Source organism: Ciona intestinalis, chromosome 14 (genome assembly GCF_000224145.3).
Source record: "Ciona intestinalis chromosome 14, KH, whole genome shotgun sequence".
NCBI lineage: Eukaryota > Metazoa > Chordata > Ascidiacea > Phlebobranchia > Cionidae > Ciona > Ciona intestinalis.
This window is the reverse complement of record NC_020179.2, coordinates 993627-1012845: the sequence shown is the minus strand read 5'-3', so window position 1 is coordinate 1012845 and position 19219 is coordinate 993627. Positions and strand designations below refer to the sequence as shown.

Here is a 19219-nt window from a genome sequence, read left to right as displayed (position 1 = left end):
ATTTTACTTGAGTGGCAGAGCAACATAGAAAGTAAAATTAAGGGGTTTATCATTTGTAGTTTTAAGTTGATGAATTTAAACCTAGAAAGTTTGGATTTTAAGTGTTGCACAATTATTTTACCTTAGTGATCGAGTGAGAGTAGGGTAGGAATAGCTGCTCTGTTATGTAAAGTATGGTCAACACTGCAGCTGCATAGTGTTTCCAGCTAAAATTGTAGAAATAGTAAATAAAATAAACATTAATATATTAAAAAAATCTTTTTTAAATTAAAATTTGTAGTCTTAATTCCTTCAACTATTGACATTATTTTCTGCTTTAATTACAGTTTCATGGAATTTATTTATGTTTTCTGGCATTTAATTTCTTGCCACAAGCCTTAAGTTTATTTTTTCTTTCAGCTTTACCTCAATTTTGGCTTTTTCTCATAAATGCAGTTACTGTTTTGTTTGGCTGGTGAAAGAGACAACATATTGAATCCACACGGGAGTTTTCCAACAAATATTTTAAAGGAATTAGAATGACAAAATATGAACATGGTTGCCAACATTGCATAAGGAAACATGCCTGGAAAAATGAATAGGAGCCAAGTTAGAAAACTATTGGTGATAGAGTTTTAATCGTCAAAATAAAAAAAAAACTGAAATCGACAAAACTGAAATAAAAAAAAACTGAAATCATTATAAAATGAAAGTCGTGTTCTGTTCCATACACCTCTGAGTTGGAGCAATTGCCATTAAATGTCTTGCCCAAGAACACATACCCCACAATGGTAGCAGCGTCGAGCCTTGAACCCATACCCTAACTACTGTGCTACAGCGGCGGACAATAAAAAAATCTTACCAATGTTAAACATCTGTGAATTCATGAAATGAAAGCTGGAACAGAATATGAAACCAATCCATCGAGTTTTATCGAAAAATAAAAGAAAGCCAGCAGAAATATCGAGTAGAAATCCACCAATATGAACAACAACTAGATCCATCATGGCTTCTGACATAAACAACCTATAAAAAAATTGTTGATTAAAAATACTTAAGCAAAAGCACCCACCTAAAAATTTTTTTTTTACAATACACCTCATGGCTGCCTAAGAAGAATTTGGATTTAACTTAACAGTCATAAACATAAAAAAAATCCTCCACAAAGTTACATACATGGTAAGCTCACAAAGCTGGCACGAGGTGTATAAAACAGAACACCCGTGTTATTTAACGATTATCGTTTTCCCGCCACGAGAGGATGAAAAAAGTAACATTTAATACATCATACATGATAATAGACTACCATATATTAAGTCACCTCATAGGGTCAAACACCCAGTGTCTTGATAATCGTCCCATAGAATAACCACTTAACCAATCAAGATCAGTTTTTTTGAGCCCAGCATAAAAATAAACCAAAAATATCTGAAAAACGTGATTATTAGTGTGGTATTGCAATAGAAAGTAATATTTTTAACTAAAAATAAATATGGAAAATAAGACTTACCTGAAATCTAAATAAAACATAATTCCATTGAGGTACATGGGTGTTTTGAAGAGATTTTCTTAATAAACCATCAATTGATCTGTAATGATAGTAAATTAGAGGTAAACATTTATTTAATTTTTTAACTGTACAGTGTTTATAACTTTCTGTGGTGATTTTTTTCCTAGTTGGAATTGCTGCTTGTGCACTATATACATTGGAACAGTAGTTTGCACTTTCGATACACTTTGTCACTTTTGTGTTAAGTCTAAGTGTTAACCTATTAGTGACCACAGGGTTGGAGCAATTACCGTTAAGTTTTGTCAAAAGACACGTACAAAGGTAGCAACATCAAGCTTTGAACCCAGTATCTTTAAAGTTACATGTGGTAATGACACTTATAACTCAACAAAAAATGAAGCATGTAAAACATAAAATATCCATAACACTTAGTTAGTATACAATACAGTTTAAACCACTTTCTATTCTATGTGGGTGAGGTCCCGCAGTGTGGCACAACATGGGTTCTACTATTTTTAAATTACTTACGCATATCTGTGTGCGTCTGAAATAAGAAATAAAAAAGCAAGAAGTCCGTATAAATAAGAATGGTTGTTCCATGTTGTTTTGTCAAGGAAAAAGAAATACCAGTAGATAGAAGTAAATAATGCACAGTTAAGTCGGTACATGAACCCAACAGCAATCCCTATTGCACCTGTGTTATACAAATATTAAAAATTATATATATATATAAATAAAAAAAAAAAAAATAAATAAATATATATATTAAAAAGTATATATACATATATATATACATGAAAAGTTAAGTATGAAAAGTTATTATTTTTTGAACACTTTTCTTGTCGCATAAGGATCTGGTGCTACGAAAACATAACAGACAAAAGTCAAGTTAAACCAATTCTAATTGTATGATAAAAGACATATATTTTGGGTAAATAGCATCGTCAGTATCTTAGTCAAATGGAATCCTACTGTATTTCTTTACACAAGCATCGTTTAAATATATGAGCACCAGACCAGGGTCAGATTGGCAAAAGTATATGTATATATCCAAGCACTTACTTAGAAATAAGACAGTGTATAAAAATGTCATCCAATCTTGGGACAACGGATGTAAATTATGAAAGAGTGGAAATTTACAGACGAGACCGGAATCTTCCCCATATTTAATATCTGCATGGTTCATCCCTCTTTCTTGGGGAATATCAATTGCCATCAAAATACCTGAACATAAATAACTCTGTTATTTGCTATTAAAAGTAAACTGATCTAAATATTAAATAACATGACTTATTTTTATTTTTGAATATTTGTAAATAATAAATTTAATAAAACAGTAAAAAAATAGACATTAACAATAAAGTGATACACACTATGGGTAAAAACTACTGGAAGAAGATAGGTGTGAGATAAAAATTTAGCTCTTAAACCTGTATATTTGTAATTTAGTGCTTACCAAAGGCTATTCTTGTAAAAGCCAGAATTGAAGCATCTTTTGGCCTGCTTAGTTCAGAAACCAACCATGAAAAACTGCCTTTCATTTTGTTATTAAAAAATTTCACCTAAACATCCAATTTTATAGACAAAACCACCCCAAAAATGACAAAAATAACACCAAAAAATATGCTCTGTAGACACAAAACATAGTCTTACAATAGGTCTGATATTACCAAACAAAACCCAAAACCATTTATTTATTAGTAATTTACAATGCTATAAAAAATTCAGTTTAAATTTGCATGCTAATTGTGTATACTGGGCCATTTTTACATACTGTTGTATAGGCCCAATAGTTTAACTTGAAAAAAAAATTTCTTAAATAAATGTTGGTACACAAATGACACTAAAATACAATAATATGATTTTTAACATAAACTTACACAACCACATTTGCACCATTTCAAATCATATAAATTACATCATACATAAAACACAAATTGAAAATCTGACACACTGACTTGATTCTCTGGTTCTGGATCTAGGTCTTATTATAATGGGAACATTAAAAGTGAGAAAAACTGTTTTAACACTATAACACCTATATGCGAAAACTTACAAATGCTGCAAACAGTTATATTATTTCTTTTAAATTTCCATCATAGCTGAACTTTCTACTAGCGACTCTTTCGATAATTTTGACGCTGGTTCAACTATTTTTTGGTAACCAATAAAACAGTCTTTCAGTTCAGACTTTTCGCCAATAATTGCACCCTCACAAATCACACAACCCTGTATGTTTACGCCATCAGAAATTTTCACTCTGTCCATAACAACACAGTTTGAGATTCTCACCAAAGTTCCGATTTCACAATCTTTGCCAATTACCGAGCGTTTTATTGAGCATTTCTCGTTAATTTGCGTTCTTTCGCCTACCATACTATCTGTGCCAACTTGGACTTTTTCCGCTAGTTGACATGATTGGTGTACTCTTGGTAAAACGTCATAAAATATGCTATCAGGTCTGCACATGTATCTATTTGCTTCTATGTAAGAAGAAAGACTGTTTATGCTGAAACAGACACCTTCATCATAAATAAGACCGTGGCAAGAAATGTTGTCTTGCGACTTTTGGGTACAGAGCGTTAGATCATTAATCTGTATTTTGTCATCATCAAAATTCATGTAAGAAGTTACATCTTTTACAAATTCTTCTTTTGAATCACCAGAGTTATCTGGCAGTTGAGATATGGAAGCAGCAGTATTGTTTCTGGGTTTCGAGAATTGCTTTTTAACGAGATATGGTAAAAGTTCACTGCGAAAAGAACTTCTGGTGCGATTCTGTTTTATATAATCCAACACCCAGTGCTTTAAAATATAAGTATGAGCATCGTGTAAATCGCTTCGGACTTGAATTCGAGGGTAAATTTCCATCAGTGCTTGTCTTACAGGTAAAAGTTCATCATCCAAATCGGCTTCATTCAATAAAAACAAAACTCTTTGGTGAAAATTCCTAACTTGGGTCATACCAATAAACTCTCTCTGTTTTTGCTGGGCCTTTTTCTTTGACTTGACGCCAGGCAAATTCTCCAATAATGGCTGCGACGGGCAGAACAGCATGCTCACCGTCGAGTCGTGTAGCCTATGCACATCGGCGAGCTTATGCAATGGTAAATCAGTTATTACATCGCAGCTCAAAATAAGCATGTCACTTTTTATGTCATCTTTGATTAAACATAATGAGTCCACTGTATCTGTTTCACTATCGTCAGGTATTCCATACAACTTAACAGCAATTTTACAGTTTTTTAAGCAGTGTTCCACCTCTGCCTTTGCAGAATTCAATGTAACTATTATCACATCTTGAAATCCTGCTTTTTCTAACATATTTACTGGAAACCAAATTAGAGGCTTATTTCCTACAGGTAGTAATGCCTTTGGTGTATTATCAGTAAGGTCTCCCATATGACTCCCCTTGCCCCCAGCCATTATAATTGCCTGTAGTTCCATGCTTGGTATTTTCATTCCTATGTACTATGTAAGTATATGTAATAGTTCTGCAACTGTGAAGAAAAATTAGGCGACATGCCAATACCATTTTGAGATCAGAATATGCCCAATTGTAATATATGATGCATACTATAGAATGTGTTCAAAAAACACAGTTATACCAGTCTGCAGAGTATGGCAGCTGCACAAGCGTTTTTTTTACAAACTTTTGGTGATGCACGCAAAAATTTGTTCTACGCAAGCCAATTATTTAAACAAAGAAAAAAATACGAATTAAATTAAGTACGATTTTCTGATGTGGCTTGGGAGTTTGCATGCTGATTTTGGATGATAGCATCCCACGTGCACAAGCGAAAAATAACCATCTTGCATGCCCGAGATGTTGACAGAAACTGCCATACTCTGCAGACTGGCAGTTGTATAAAAGTATGTACATTTATCAAATCTATATAGTAATAATACTATATTATATATATGGGGTACAAGGTAAAAATACTATATAGCCTATATGGTTTACTTGAAATTGCAAACACATATAAAAATCCGGTAATAAAGGTCTAAGTGATGAGTATTAGTAGTTTGACTATGTATTATTGTATGCTGCGCCGCCAATACAGTTCAAATGAAACTACACCCTATTCTCAGACTCCTACCAGTAAATTGACAGATATTGACATAATTCTGTATACAATAATGTAAGTAAATAACTGAATAGTAACAAAAAGGTGCCAGCCAGTAACAAAAAGGTGCCAGCCAATAACAAAAAGGTGCTTTTTATTTGTGTTCCATCGTTCGGCTATGCTAAATGTAACAGCGGCGGTTAGCCTCGCAATGTAAGCAGTAAATATATACAAATACGATATATCTGTCGTTAATCATATTTTTTAAACAGTTAATACAAATAGAAACAAATTTACCTTTGCAAAAATACTAAAAAACGTGCAAAAACATATAAAATTTTAGAAGTGTAATAATTGGGGAATCCCCAATATCTTTCTACAAAAACAGATGTGCTGACGTGCACATACATTTGGGGATCTAAACAAGAAGATTTAAGTAAGACTTTATATGCAAATTGTGTCTAGAAACTGGTTACCAACAGGTATTACTATTTGGCAGTTATGCAAAAACATAATCGTAAAGTTTCATACTTGACAACAAGCGATTTCTGTGGAACAACTTTAGGTGCGTGTCAAATCGTCGGTAGGTGGTTAATGCGGGGTAGGATAATATAGACATGGCAATTTGTAATTGGGATATTTTAGAAAAAAATCAGTGTTTGTTTACTGCGCGTGTGGGTAATGAATCGCAGTTCTACAACTTTTAGGGTAAATAAAACAAACATAATAATTATTCTAGTCTACATTACGAATGCGAATATATATATATATATATATATATATACCAAATACAACATGATTAAAATTGCTTCATTCATTCGGATGGTGTGCATCCTTTACACAGTGATGTCGCAATTTCATTTCCAGTGTCAAATCCAAGAGTGAGGACGAAGAGGTCAATCACAAGACTTATGTCATATAAACTGTTTGATGTACTTTTGTTGAGCGATCGTGGCAGGACAAAGGATACGCAAACTGCTGGAATTGCGTCTGACACAACACATACTGCTGTGAGAAGAATAAGCTTCCGCATTGTCCGTATAAGTGTGTTATTTGTGGTAAATCCAGGGCTCGGGGTCTCGCAATTGAAGTGGCGTGATCTTCTGTATCGAAATAGCGGGTAGATTAAAATTGTCAGAAGGAAAATCTGACCGATTACAATACAAGCGTATGCGACAAAAATTGGGTAATTGACTTGTCGGCTGGGTCTAAGCACACAGCCGTCTTTTGCAGCTACGTAATTTGTAGGTAAGACGAAAACAATCATTAGCGCCACCATTCCTATCCAGATAAAAATTAGACACACAAATCCAAGAACGTTCATTTTTTGTCCCAGATTGAAAATCGGGTTGTCGTATAACTTCTTATGCCTGCACCATAAACAAGTGTATATGAACACAGCAGAAATCCCATACAGTACAATCGACGCATCGGTCAGCACTTCGCATGTGACGTCATCGCCTACGTCAGAGGTGACGTATACTAAAGCTTGAGTGAAAACTAACCGCACTTGGCAAAAAACAGCAGCGTTGACATTGCACCAGTGAACGTAATCTTTTTTGCTTTTTCCGAATCGAATGCCAAAAGTTACAAGAGAAACAACAAGCCAAGATATTGCGATAAAAAGAACCCCGACAATTGTCTGACTGAATCCTTGCTGAAAGTCGCCATTGCTAATATTAATGCTTGAGTTACCAGCCATTTTCAACAGCACATCTAAATAACAGTGTGTGTTATTCAAAACAGGAATAAACTGTGACAGACAGTCTATTATGATAACAATAGGTTTCATGCATAGTTTATTCAAATATTTTGACTTACTTCATTTATAGACCAAGAGCTAATTTAAATAAAGCAGGGTCAGACGTGGGTATTATGTCACAACGTCCGTTCGCCAAGTTATATAAATACTATCATAGAGTTAAACGGTTTTATTATTATTTTAAACGTTTTTATTATTATTATAACGAGTTAGAAGCCATGTTAACCCCAATTCTGCTAAAGTGAATTAGATGTTTAAAAATTGAATATTATATATATTATGGTGGGGTAAGATGGGACATCGTTAGCAGAGAATGAAATGTGCTATATCTTACCAACCGAGTTTTAGCTTTCTCAGTTTAAATACGCGCTTCTAATATTTACTCAGGAATGTTTGAATGTTTTAGCGAACAAACAATACAGAACACATCTAAAGTAGCATCACTGGAATTGCAATATTTGACGGAAGGCCTTTAAGTTATCGTTCTTTTTACAAAGCTCACGGGAATTCCCGTTAGCGTTACTCAAATTTGCCCTTTACATTTCCTAGGTACATATATTCAGAAAACTACTAATTAAATATTAGTAGCTTATTAGATGTGTCGGAAAATATAAAGTCCTTTCAATTCTACTGAGAACACATTTAAACAGCGATTAAAGAGCTCTTTCTATTGCGACCAATGGACATCTATGAGTTAACTTGGTTTTTGAAAGCACTTCACGTCAAAAACAAATAAAACACCGACCGCATCAAACGTATTTCTGCAGACGAGTTCAGTTAAAAAGCAACAGGCATTTCCGCTACATGTAACGTGGCCTATGTAATAACGATAACATGCAGGTACTACAGTTAACTTTATGTAATTGTTAGACTTAAAAATAATATAGTGCGTAAAAATTTTACAAGAATTTACAAATTTCTCTTCTAACTTATCCAAGATTTTTACACCATAACTAAATGGTGTGCCCATTGACAATACAGCAAGTCTTGACTGCCTATGTAATATTATTAGCCGTTAACCAACTATTTCTTTTTCGTTAAAAGTCACACGGATAGCTTGAGTGTTTAGTTTTTGTAAGAAATGGAAAACGGAGAAGAGGCGACTGACTCTACTGGTTATTCGTCTAACGAAGATTTGGAAGTAAAAAAACTTAAAGATTTGGTTAGAAAGTTGGAAAAACAGAATGAACATCTTCGTCACAGAACTGGAAAACTCACAAATGTAAGGTTCTATTTTGTACATATATAACCTTATTGAAAAGTTATTAAGCTGCTAATTCATTTCTCTTTGTTAAATCAATTACTTGGATCTTCATTACTGTATTTAAATGTATAAATAAAACTTAGGTAAATGTAATAAATTCCGCTAATCTGACCCTGATCAGGTGCTCATACAGATTCTAATTGAGTTAGAGACTGACGATGCCATTAAGGTGAAATATATATATATATATTTTATTATACAATTGTTTGGACTTGATTTTTGTCTGTTTTGTTTTCATAGCACCAGATCTCTAAAAAATTATGTTTTTTACATTTAGTCTTCGAAACGCAAAAGCATTGCAGAAGTAGAAGATGCAAGCGGGGATAATGCTCTTCCTGATAAAGAGGAAGACATATCTAGTTTAAACGATGGAATTGCTCTTCTTGATGAAGATGATTTACTTGTTAACACAAATTACGGAGATGACACTTCATGGTAAGTAAAGATGCATGACAGCATGATATAAATTTTGATTTTTTTATATAAGTTCGAATTTAGATACGGGATTTAGTATTCTGTTTATTGATGTTATCATACGTCAAAATGTCATCACTTGAATTTATATATATTTATTAACGGTTTTATTTCATTGTAAAAAAACATTTTTTTAAGTACCAACATTTTTTGGGGGGGGGAGGGAAACAAAGTTTATTTTTTCTTAATTCACAAAATATTAGTTTGTTGTATAGCCTATATAGTAGATTTTGTAGATATTTATACTTGTTGAATGTTGTTTTTAATATTTCCCCCTATTTAAAAGTAATTCCACACGTTTCAACTGACCACAAAGGTAATAGAATTGGTTTAAAATAACACGATGTGTTTACATAGGTGCTTTACTATTTATCAAGTTATGCAAACAAAACATTATTAACATTCAAAATTAAATTGCTGATAGTCTGCTACCATTGTTGGTGTGTGTGTTTTGGGGTAAAACACAATTTATATATGCTGCCTCCAATGGTCCAATACAGTGGTGATATATTATAATTTGCAAAGTTGCAATTATAAAAAAAGTACAACTTGCTAATCACCAGCACAGTTTTATGACCAATGGGTGGGAGCAATGTTTTTTGTCACTTTAAAAATGGAAAAGACCCTCAAATAAAATTACCCACAGATACCTATAAAGCAACTCATAAGCGAGCACGAGTTGTATGAAACAAAACACCTATGTTATGACTGTCATTGCTCCACCACGCGAGGAAAAATAAGTTACGAATGTTCAAAAATAAGATACAAAGTGGACACAAGTTGTATGAAACAAAACACCTATTTTATAAGTTATAGCAACTGTTAGTGGCCTGCCACGCAAAGAAAAAAATTAACAATTATTCATTTAAACTGTTATTTTTTTATAGGCTGTACCAATCCCCAGCAGTGAAGTCAAAAGCAAAAAGATCTGACTCGCACAGTAATAAAACATGGAGGTCACCTCAAGAATGGCTTACAGATGAATTAGAACACCCCACCACTCCACAACTAGTATCTGCCAAGCAAAATATTCTCCGAAAACTGGATGGTGTTTATGATTATAACAGTGAGTTTGTATTAGTATTATGTTCAAAAATTATTCAAAAATGTTCAAAAATGTTCAAAAATTTCTGTATCATTTAGCCATTATTATTTGTATTGGCTAGTCACTTAACGACAGGGTAACAACTGTATTTCAGTGTAAAACCTATAATATAGTTGTTACACTGATCTTTAAAATAGGCTGTTGTAACATGGGGTTCAATAACACACCTGAAATAATACAAAAATATGTATCATATAGACTTTTAATTGATATAGCCTATAGTTTATAAATGTTACATTGTTTTAACTGGCCACATTTCTTCAGTACCTAGCCGTTTATCTGACATCAGCTATCTGCAAAGATCTGTTGAAAAAGATCTAAATTTAACTGATACTTACAAGTTAGAAGATGCAACTGATGTACAAGTAGTTGCCAGAATGCAGCAAGAAGGTAATATTTTCTCTATGCTGTAGTAGTACTACAATCTACAAGTTCTTGCCGAAAATAAGTTTGCAAGATTTTTGCTTTTTTAATATTTTTTTCGAAATGATTGTTATTTTTGGTGTTTTTTTTCTTTTCTAATTCCCCCTTTTTAGTAGAAATTTAAAATTTTGATTTTTTAATTTTTTTACTCTGTACATTACATAGAAAAAATATAGCTTTGGTCCTAGTGAATAATGAAGTCTAAAAATATTTTCATTTATTCAAAATTTTTGCAGGAAAAAAATTATCACAACCAAAATTTATTGACTTTTAATGTATTGACAAAATGACAAGTCAGTGTGGTAATATTGCACAGGGGAGTTAGTAGCTACACACCTGTCATAAAACATAGGACATTTATTCCCTGGTGTTTATATTTAATTACGTAGTTGCTAGCGATCAATTCATCTGTTTACATATTATATGCAATAGTTGGGAAAATGTGTGTATTAGTGTTTGCTATAGCACTGTAGTATCAAACATACAGCACCAAACTTGTAACCGGAGGATACTGGGTTCAATGTTTGGTGCTGCCACTATATTATGTGTTGTGACAAATTGGATTATATTTTGTAAACAGAATATATATATATATATATTTATATTTATATTTTTTTTCAGAACTGAGAAAAGACACTGTGACAAGCACAAGAAATTCAAATGATAGACAAGGTTAGATTCAACTACCTGTTTCATTATTTAATTCCATTTATTAAGTTTAGGTCACCTACAAAATATAAGTTGACCTTTTGAAATTAAAAAAACGGTAAAAAATTTGAAACAATTATACTTTAAATTGCTCTGGTGCTTTAACCATCGTGGGTGCATGCGGTCTTGAGCAAGATAAAAGACACCAACAGTAATTGTTTTAACTCAATAGTCAGGCACACTTGGTAACTTGCTACAGTAGCAATGGTTCTAACTTAAAAATGAACAATTACACAAAAATAATTTACTAAAAAAATAAATATAAATAGGTACCTTACAGGGTTGAAAAATTAGATTTTGTTTACAGAAAACACCTCATACACACATCAGACAAGTCCACGTACTCACCATACAACAGGACTTGATGTCCCTACTAACCAGGAACGCAAAGGTTCATTGGAGGAAGAGTTAGATCATCATTCATCCTCATCAGGTTTTTATCTTTTTTAAACTTTCGGGTTACAAACATAGGTGTTAAACTGAAAGGGTTCAAAATTTTTTAAGGGAAATTGAATTGTCGTTAAAAAGCCTTTGAAAAATAATTTTTAGAATTCCTTTTTATTAATTAAATTTTCATAAAAAAAAACTTTTAAATTGCTCAAACATTTCTGTTTTTCATTAATTGTGTGCACTTTGAGAATTTTAGCAAAATAAGTAAACAATAAAAAAAGCCTAACAGGCTACGTAAGTGCATTAATATTTGATAAAGTAACTTAATGACCAATTGGAGGCCCGTTGCCTACTTGCCTATACATTTATTTTATATATAAATGTCAAGATGCCTATATATAGCTTAAAGCTATAATCAATCTTTTGGAAACTTATCACTAACTGACAATGGGACATTATATTGGTTCCAATAAAAAAATTATTTGATTTTATTATATATATATATATAATAAAATTAAAAGCGAGGCCTGAATGTGCCCCCGAACCCCTCTAGATGTGCCACTGTACCCATTTTTTTAAATCAGACCCTTTTTTACCACAGGTTCCCCCCATCATGGCCACCATCTACCAGTACCAAGTCAAACCATGACAACAGCTTATGGTTTGTACCCGTCTACTATGTGTAAGGAAGATGAAAGCCCTGTCAGAAGTAAGTGCTGTGTGGGTTGTGTTATTACAGTTGTGTTAAGAGGCATGTGATTTAATGAGAGTGTTTTAGAGCCTGTTTCGTATTTTTGGAAGTTTAGTGGTACCTTTAATTCACATGTGTGCATTTCTATTTATATGCAAATATTGGTCAATGGGTGTCGCGAAGATAAGGTTTTATAATTCTTCGAATGTTCTTTGTTTACTACTAAATTTGATGACAAAATAGAGTAAAAGGTATCCTGTCTTCCCCACCCTACTGTATAAGTATAACACAGGAAAAGAAAACAGTTATAAAAATAAAACATATGATATAATACAGGACCAAGTACACCAACAAGATTAGAACGACATTCTCCCTCACCAAGATCAATAAGCCCTGCCCCTGCACGTAAACCAAACACAGGTATTTAGGCGAATCAAAATAAATTACTAATGACATAAATTATCCTGCGATAATTGTCGATGAACTAATAGACCTGTGTTAATTTGGCAAAATCTGCTAAACTCTGAATTCTGAAACTAGTTTTACTGCTTAAATTCTGCTGTTGCATTTATAAACCACAAGCCATTTGTAATGTATAAAACGGTTTTAAACCGACCAAAACTTAATTAAAATTACAGGTACAATGCATATATCACTATCAGTTATGGCCTGCACTACAGTGTGGCTCAATGGTTAGGCGCTTGCATCGTAACTGAAGGATCTAAGCGCATCGCCCGATTGTGTAATGGGTCAACTCCAGCCTAAATCTCAGGTCCCATACCATGCTGTAGGATATGATTATTATAGAATAGGCCTATACAATATTATATTTCAACTAATAATTACTTGAAAATATTGAATCATATATACAACACAGGTGTAAAAGGATTACGGCGTAGTTTACCCCACCCATCTAGAACACACACACCTTCAAAATCAAACTCAAATCTCGCTTCGAACTCGTATACGCAAGAATATTCTACTCCACCTTCTCATTCAGGTACAAACTTTGCATTTTTGTGCTGTTTTTTTACAAAATTTAGGGTAACTTTGTTAAGATGCATTTACATAGAAAACCTCATTGATTAATGTGGTGAATGTAATATACTTTGGCTTTGCTTGTTTGTATTTGTTTGTATAGGCACTAAACAGCAAGTTAAAGCTGGTTTACATTTAAACTGGTGTGTTTGAGCAAGATATAACAACAATTTCTCCTACCTATGTGACACTGATAGGTTGTCTAAATTGTCAAGTCATACAATATAAAAAGTTACAAATAAGCGCCCACGAGTTGTATGAAACGGAACAACCTTATTATAACGACAGTCAATGCCTGCCCCGCAGGAAAAAAGATACATTCATTCATTCTGTTACCACACTAAGACATTTTATTTTCACAGCACCAAACATTAAATCGTCCCTCATAGCACCAACATCAAGACTCACTAAACTAACCACGAGAACTGGTATCCCACAATCACCTTCTGCTAGTTCTCCAATGGGTAATGGTAGGTTATATCGGTTACATTTTTCAAGATTTTTAATCTTTTTTTTTAATGTATACCAGGTTGGGGTAATGGGGTTCTTCATGTTTTCATTTGATTTTTGATCATTTTTTATAAAATATTTAAAAAATTTTAGAAGTAGGTTCCAGGTTGGGGTAATGACCCATGTTTTTATCTCGTTATATAAGTTACAATTTTCGACATCATTTTTAAAAAATTAAAATTTATTCAGCATATGAAATTTAAAACAGCCTACAATGTTCCAACGTTTTTCATTTTACCACACAGTACTATATTCAATATTTTATACCAGGTGCCCGCGCTTCTCCTGCCAGACGTACTCTGCCTCGTCCCAGTCAGACGTCAACTAGCATGCGGTACCCCAGTACAACCAATACCCGTCCGACGCCAGCCGCTGCCCCGGAGCCGCAACCGTCCGCGGACATTTGGGGCGACGATGACGAAGTGTATTGAAGCACCAAGCCGCATAACGCCCACTGTGATTACCCCGCGGTGCAAAAGCATGGTGTGAACGCATCAAAAAGCGGTTTTGGTCGGCTGGAACCGGTTTTCGTCGGTGGTCACACAAGAAATCGTTGCACAACGATATATAGTAAGCTGGGGGCGGATGGGACACCTTTCTGATTAATTTTCTTGTTTCATTTGGTATCAAAGAAATAGAATAATAAAACCGTATTCCCACGACTCCCATACCGTTGTTTTTTGTTTAACACACGATCTGGATATTGTTTTTTATGTAATAAATGTGTCCCATCTTACCCCAACGTACGGTATGTCCTAAACCTCGTCCATTTAGACCCAAACGACTCGATTCAATAATACACGCTTTAGTATTACGACCCCAAAAGTAATCGCTTTAGCTGTACCAAAAACGTTATTTTATCGTAAATCGCATCCAGGATAACTGGTTTTATTGATTTTAAACTGGCCATGCATGCACTACGGCCACGTATGCATTTACGTGTTCATTACTTTGCTTATTTTTCGTACTTTTGCCTTTAAAGTAAGGTCAACTGAGATTTAGTTCACGTATTATCATACCATTAATATTATACATCAGATGTTTTAGCAGTTTTGGCACAAAAGATATTGTATAGTTTCGCCTGAACCGCATTCTGGTAAAACAACAGAAAAACCCTATATGAGTGAGGACCTACTGTGAGGCATGCCATGGGACCTGGGGTTTAGTCTGAATTGTCACATTACCCCGTAAATATGACGGGGTTAAGCGGAACATATACCGTAAGTGCACTGTGTTCTTTTTGGGTGTGTGCGAAATATTTGCCCCGAAATTGGCAATCATATTTATAGTACTGTGGAGTTTAAGCCCTCTAAAACCCATATTTCCAAACTCTGTTTTAAACAAAGAACGGTATTTCAGAGTCGCAGGCTCTGGTTATACGACTGTAAATGTTCTTTATTTACATCAAAAACTGAAAACATATCCATCTTACCCCACTCTACTTTAAAAGCAACTGATATTCTGACCTTTAGCGTTTTGCTGTTGTGACTCGATGCTTCGAAGGTACTTCGCAAAATATATAGTATTATTTTATCATTTCTGCTCTGTGATGGTCTAATCAAATTACTGTCTGTAGAAATGCAGCGAAATTTTGAGTTCTACATTTTAATATCTGAACAGATTCACGTATTTTATACAACACATATCTGCTTATGTAGAATATAACATTGGAACAAAATAATAGGACTTAATATAACATATACTGGAACAATAAGAACAATCGCTAACAATAAAAATGGCCAGACAGGTATAATTCTGTGGGATAAGATGGGATACCGTTAGCACCTAAATCCCACATTTCTTAATCTTTTTTTAAACAATTAACAACTTTTTAAAGCCGTGGGGCTACGGTTATAAACCAAGTCAGTAAATATTCTTTGTTAACTTCAAAATGGAACAAGAAAATAAAATGAAAACATTTCCCATCTTACCCCAACCTACTATTCATAAATATGTACTACCGGCACAGAAAATATTACGCTAATTTCTGTTCATTTACCCAAAACAATTATGCATTTTTAAATCATATACACAACATGTGTTACAAAGTTACAAAAACTATAAATAAACTTTAAAATTCAATTCACCTTAATACACAGAAGCATTGCATTTCACAACAAAAACGGATTCTTTCTTTTTCGTTGATTTCACGCCCATAAGATAACCGCCTATGATGTACAAGACAGCTGAACTGCCAGACATAAGCAGAGACGATCCGGCTATAAAGGTCCCTCCGTTCTTAATGTGGTAGAGCTGATAAGACGGCATAAAGAATCGCGTGTTCACGTCCAACGTGAACCACCAACAACTAGAAAAGTTAGTCAGATTGGTATAATGGTATAGTATTGGAAATGTGTGGCACTTTTTTATTCTATTTTTTTCTGTGGTAGTAAACAAATAACATCCAAAGAATTATAAATACTATATCCTCACGATTCCCATAAACCGTTGTTAATTGCTATTTAAAACACGACCAGAATATTTGGATATCCGTAGAATAGTAACATTTAGGCAATGGGCCAATTAATTCTGGCGAAAATCGCAGGACCCATGGCGTGCCACGCTGCGAACTTCACCCACTGTGACGTACAAACAGACCAACCTTATAAGTCCGAACATTCCGCTCAGCCCGGCCAAAGCTCCAGCCAGAACCGAAAGAACATTATGCCGACGGAATCGAGATATATTTGGATGAGTAAACGTACTTTCTCGTATGTGTCCATCGAATATAACTGAAGTAACAGCAAGTACACAAGCTACTGTACCGATGAATATACCAAGCAAAGCAACGGCTCGAATTCCCTAAAATATTTGTTTTAGCAACGTTTGTTGGATAATGGTTTAATAGGTGTCACTAGTCGTTATAACACGGGTATTTTGTTTCATACACCTTGTGTCAGCTTACGAGTTTTCATGTATTTAACTTTGTGGATAATTATCCATTTACTTATTTTAAGCCCATGCATGGTTGAGAATTTAAACAGCCCATAATAAGGGTTCACTGGGTTGGATCAATTACCGTTAAGCGTCTTTCCCTTGGACACATAGGCCTGCGCCCACAATGTCCAGCATATAGCCTACATTTAAACCCACCATAAGAAGACATGTCGATCTCTGTAGAGACACATATGTACAATTCTTTGACTTTTCTAAATTTACAATTGCCACCAAATTGTTCGCATAATGGAGCTGAGATGTCAGTTGAGTATGATACTTTGTCCACACAGTAAGATTCCCTTTAATAGCAATTGAATCGTTCTTTGCAACCGGCCGAATTTCAACTGACGCTGATAAATTAGTCTTCGAAGTGTAGGTCAGAAATTTCGGGTCTGGATAATTTGGCAGAAACGCACATTCGGTCCAGAGACCACGAATGCCGATTGTAAACCATTGAGATGGCCGAGTAAAAATCGTCTTCAAGTTAGTGTCAGTCACACTATGAGTGTCTTGACTACTGTTTTCGTCTGCTTCTGTGGGGGTGACAGTCGAATCTAAAACATAAGTATAGTAGGTTGGGAAAAGATGGGACACTTTTTCAATCTATTTTCTCTACCAATTTGGTAGTAAACAAACATTCAACGTTGTCACTTAATTGGCCATTGTCACTTAATTGGCCACAAAAAACTGACCCATATATCATCACGTTCACAAAATAGCACGCCACTAAACTTATAACTCATGCTTTCAAATCTAACTTTTACAGCCAGAACGTCGATTTTACACACTCAACAATACTAAGTCTAGCCAAAGTTAGTATACTTTGAGTCTAGCCAACATGCTTAAAAGAAAAAAGGCCAATCCCGTTCCCGCGTTTAATAATTAAAATTACAAGGAATGTGAAACGCACAAAAAAAAGTACATTTTCCAAGAGTCGCGTAACGTTATCAAGCTAGTGTTGGTTTGAATCAGCGTAAGACATTGCGCAATTAAAGTCACTTAACAGAAATTGTAATGTAGCAGTCCAAGTTGGCAGTTAAAGAAAAATTGAAATACTTTGTAACTCAAAACACTAGGTGTATCATGCTACGTTTATCATTTATACAATATGACACACGTATTTAACTTGCTAAGTGATAATAAATACGTGATAATACTGTAATGTTTAAACATTTATTTTGATACGAGGGTGGGAAAAGATGGGACATTTTTTATCCTATTTTTGCGTCCCAGTTCGTAGTAAACAAAGAACATTTAAAGAAATATAGATGTCCTCACGACTCCCATGGACCGTTGTTAATTGTTTATAACACGATTACGATATTTGGATATTCTGCTGTGCTAAAGGTGTCCCATCTTTTCCCACCATATATATATATACATATATATATATATACAGTAAAAGCATTCACTAACTAATGTGGTATAAATGGATATCCTTCAGTATACACAATATGCAATCTGGTTCCTGACTGCTCTCATTAAACTGGTGCATTGGCTCGTATTCAAATGTCGTTTCGGGCAGTTTCACGACACTTCGTCTCCAGTCTGGTATAATAAATGAAACCAGAATACCTGAAAGCAGATAATATAGCGTTTCCAGTTATAGGTTTTTAAGTTATACATTAAGTACTAAATAACAATTGTTGCAACAGAATGCGAGCTATTTAAAAACAAAAGCCTACATCAACGACACATAAAGGATTTTCAGATCTAGTTTTACGCTACAATATAAGGATCGTATGTTTTAAAAATCTATTGGATGACAATTTAGATGAGCTAATACAGTTAGGCTGTGGGAAGAACTGTCTTATATTAAATTTAAAAACGCATCACATTTCTACTGTTGTTTCCATACACATTGCAAGACTTAAAACCGTCTTTTGAGGGGAAAAGTGTACTTTTTGCAATTCTTGGACTTTTAGAGTATGCTGTAGTATATATAAAAGACATAAAACTATCTTTAAGACAATATTTATCTAATTTCTTTACCTGTCCATGCTATAACTAGCAATGTAGTTCCCAGCATTTGCCCACTTCCAACTTGCGTGTAGCTCGCCATTCTACAGTAGCTTGAATTCAACTGTCATGCTAAAACTGACTGGTATACGAAATATATAACGTCGAAGGCTCAACGGTCAAAATACCAACCGATTTTAGGATTAAGAAAATGAATTCCGTATTCGTGTTCAAACGTCTACAAACAATTAACGTGCGGTCGATGAGGGTACAATGCCAAACGAACTGATTTCAATTGCGAATCATTTTCGATCGAAGGTTAATTAGCAGTTGATGGATTGCTACTTCGGTAAATGGAGCGTGATTGGCTAGTTTAAAATTTCACCAGCCAATCAGCTACGC

The 19219-nt window shown here is 34.1% G+C and overlaps 4 protein-coding genes across 4 annotated transcripts in view; 1 reads left to right on the top strand and 3 right to left on the bottom strand.

The window, feature by feature from the left end:
• The window catches only part of ggcx (gamma-glutamyl carboxylase), a 19167-nt gene extending 16048 nt beyond the window's left edge, over nt 1-3119 (bottom strand). The window contains exons 1-8 of the mRNA XM_002119204.5: nt 2946-3119; nt 2552-2713; nt 2018-2183; nt 1490-1568; nt 1301-1407; nt 842-1005; nt 406-565; nt 122-206 (exon numbers count right to left, since the gene is read on the bottom strand). Of these exons, the coding sequence (XP_002119240.3) occupies nt 122-206; nt 406-565; nt 842-1005; nt 1301-1407; nt 1490-1568; nt 2018-2183; nt 2552-2713; nt 2946-3030 (1008 nt within the window). The 5' untranslated portion in view covers nt 3031-3119. The remainder of the gene's footprint in view (nt 1-121; nt 207-405; nt 566-841; nt 1006-1300; nt 1408-1489; nt 1569-2017; nt 2184-2551; nt 2714-2945) is intronic.
• On the bottom strand, nt 3117-5024 carry LOC100175122 (translation initiation factor eIF-2B subunit gamma). The gene has a single exon (XM_002128124.4). The coding sequence runs from the start codon at nt 4949-4951 to the stop codon at nt 3575-3577; it is 1377 nt and encodes a 458-aa protein (XP_002128160.1). The 5' UTR covers nt 4952-5024; the 3' UTR covers nt 3117-3574.
• A 3049-nt stretch (nt 5025-8073) lies between these two features.
• On the top strand, nt 8074-15457 carry LOC100185312 (flocculation protein FLO11). Its single transcript, XM_009862421.3, has 12 exons — nt 8074-8158; nt 8363-8540; nt 8860-9017; nt 9944-10122; nt 10426-10551; nt 11206-11256; nt 11600-11725; nt 12284-12391; nt 12710-12793; nt 13251-13373; nt 13774-13881; nt 14192-15457. Exons 2-12 carry the CDS (start codon nt 8400-8402, stop codon nt 14350-14352), a joined length of 1365 nt encoding a protein of 454 aa, XP_009860723.1. The 5' UTR covers nt 8074-8158; nt 8363-8399; the 3' UTR covers nt 14353-15457.
• Nucleotides 15458-15792: 335 nt separating this feature from the next.
• On the bottom strand, nt 15793-19128 carry LOC104266399. The gene is made up of 5 exons (XM_026837674.1): nt 18851-19128; nt 18275-18433; nt 17015-17412; nt 16524-16723; nt 15793-16229 (listed from the first exon to the last, which is right to left on the bottom strand). The coding sequence occupies exons 1-5, from the start codon at nt 18918-18920 to the stop codon at nt 16010-16012; spliced, it is 1047 nt and encodes a 348-aa protein (XP_026693475.1). The 5' UTR covers nt 18921-19128; the 3' UTR covers nt 15793-16009.
• Nucleotides 19129-19219: the final 91 nt, after the last annotated feature.

Bases quoted from the DNA above. Each gene is read 5' to 3' on its own strand.
- LOC100175122 (XM_002128124.4), bottom strand. From the start codon at position 4,951: ATGAAAATACCAAGCATGGAACTACAGGCAATTATAATGGCTGGGGGC.
- LOC100185312 (XM_009862421.3), top strand. From the start codon at position 8,400: ATGGAAAACGGAGAAGAGGCGACTGACTCTACTGGTTATTCGTCTAAC. The intron at 8,541-8,859 runs GTAAGGTTCTAT...TTTTACATTTAG, and splicing joins GAACTGGAAAACTCACAAAT to TCTTCGAAACGCAAAAGCAT. The intron at 10,552-11,205 runs GTAATATTTTCT...ATTTTTTTTCAG, and splicing joins TGCCAGAATGCAGCAAGAAG to AACTGAGAAAAGACACTGTG.
- LOC104266399 (XM_026837674.1), bottom strand. From the start codon at position 18,920: ATGGCGAGCTACACGCAAGTTGGAAGTGGGCAAATGCTGGGAACTACA. The intron at 17,413-18,274 runs GTTAGTGAATGC...CTTATGTTTTAG, and splicing joins TATCCATTTATACCACATTA to ATTCGACTGTCACCCCCACA. The intron at 16,230-16,523 runs GTTGGTCTGTTT...TAACTTTTCTAG, and splicing joins GGAATGTTCGGACTTATAAG to TTGTTGGTGGTTCACGTTGG.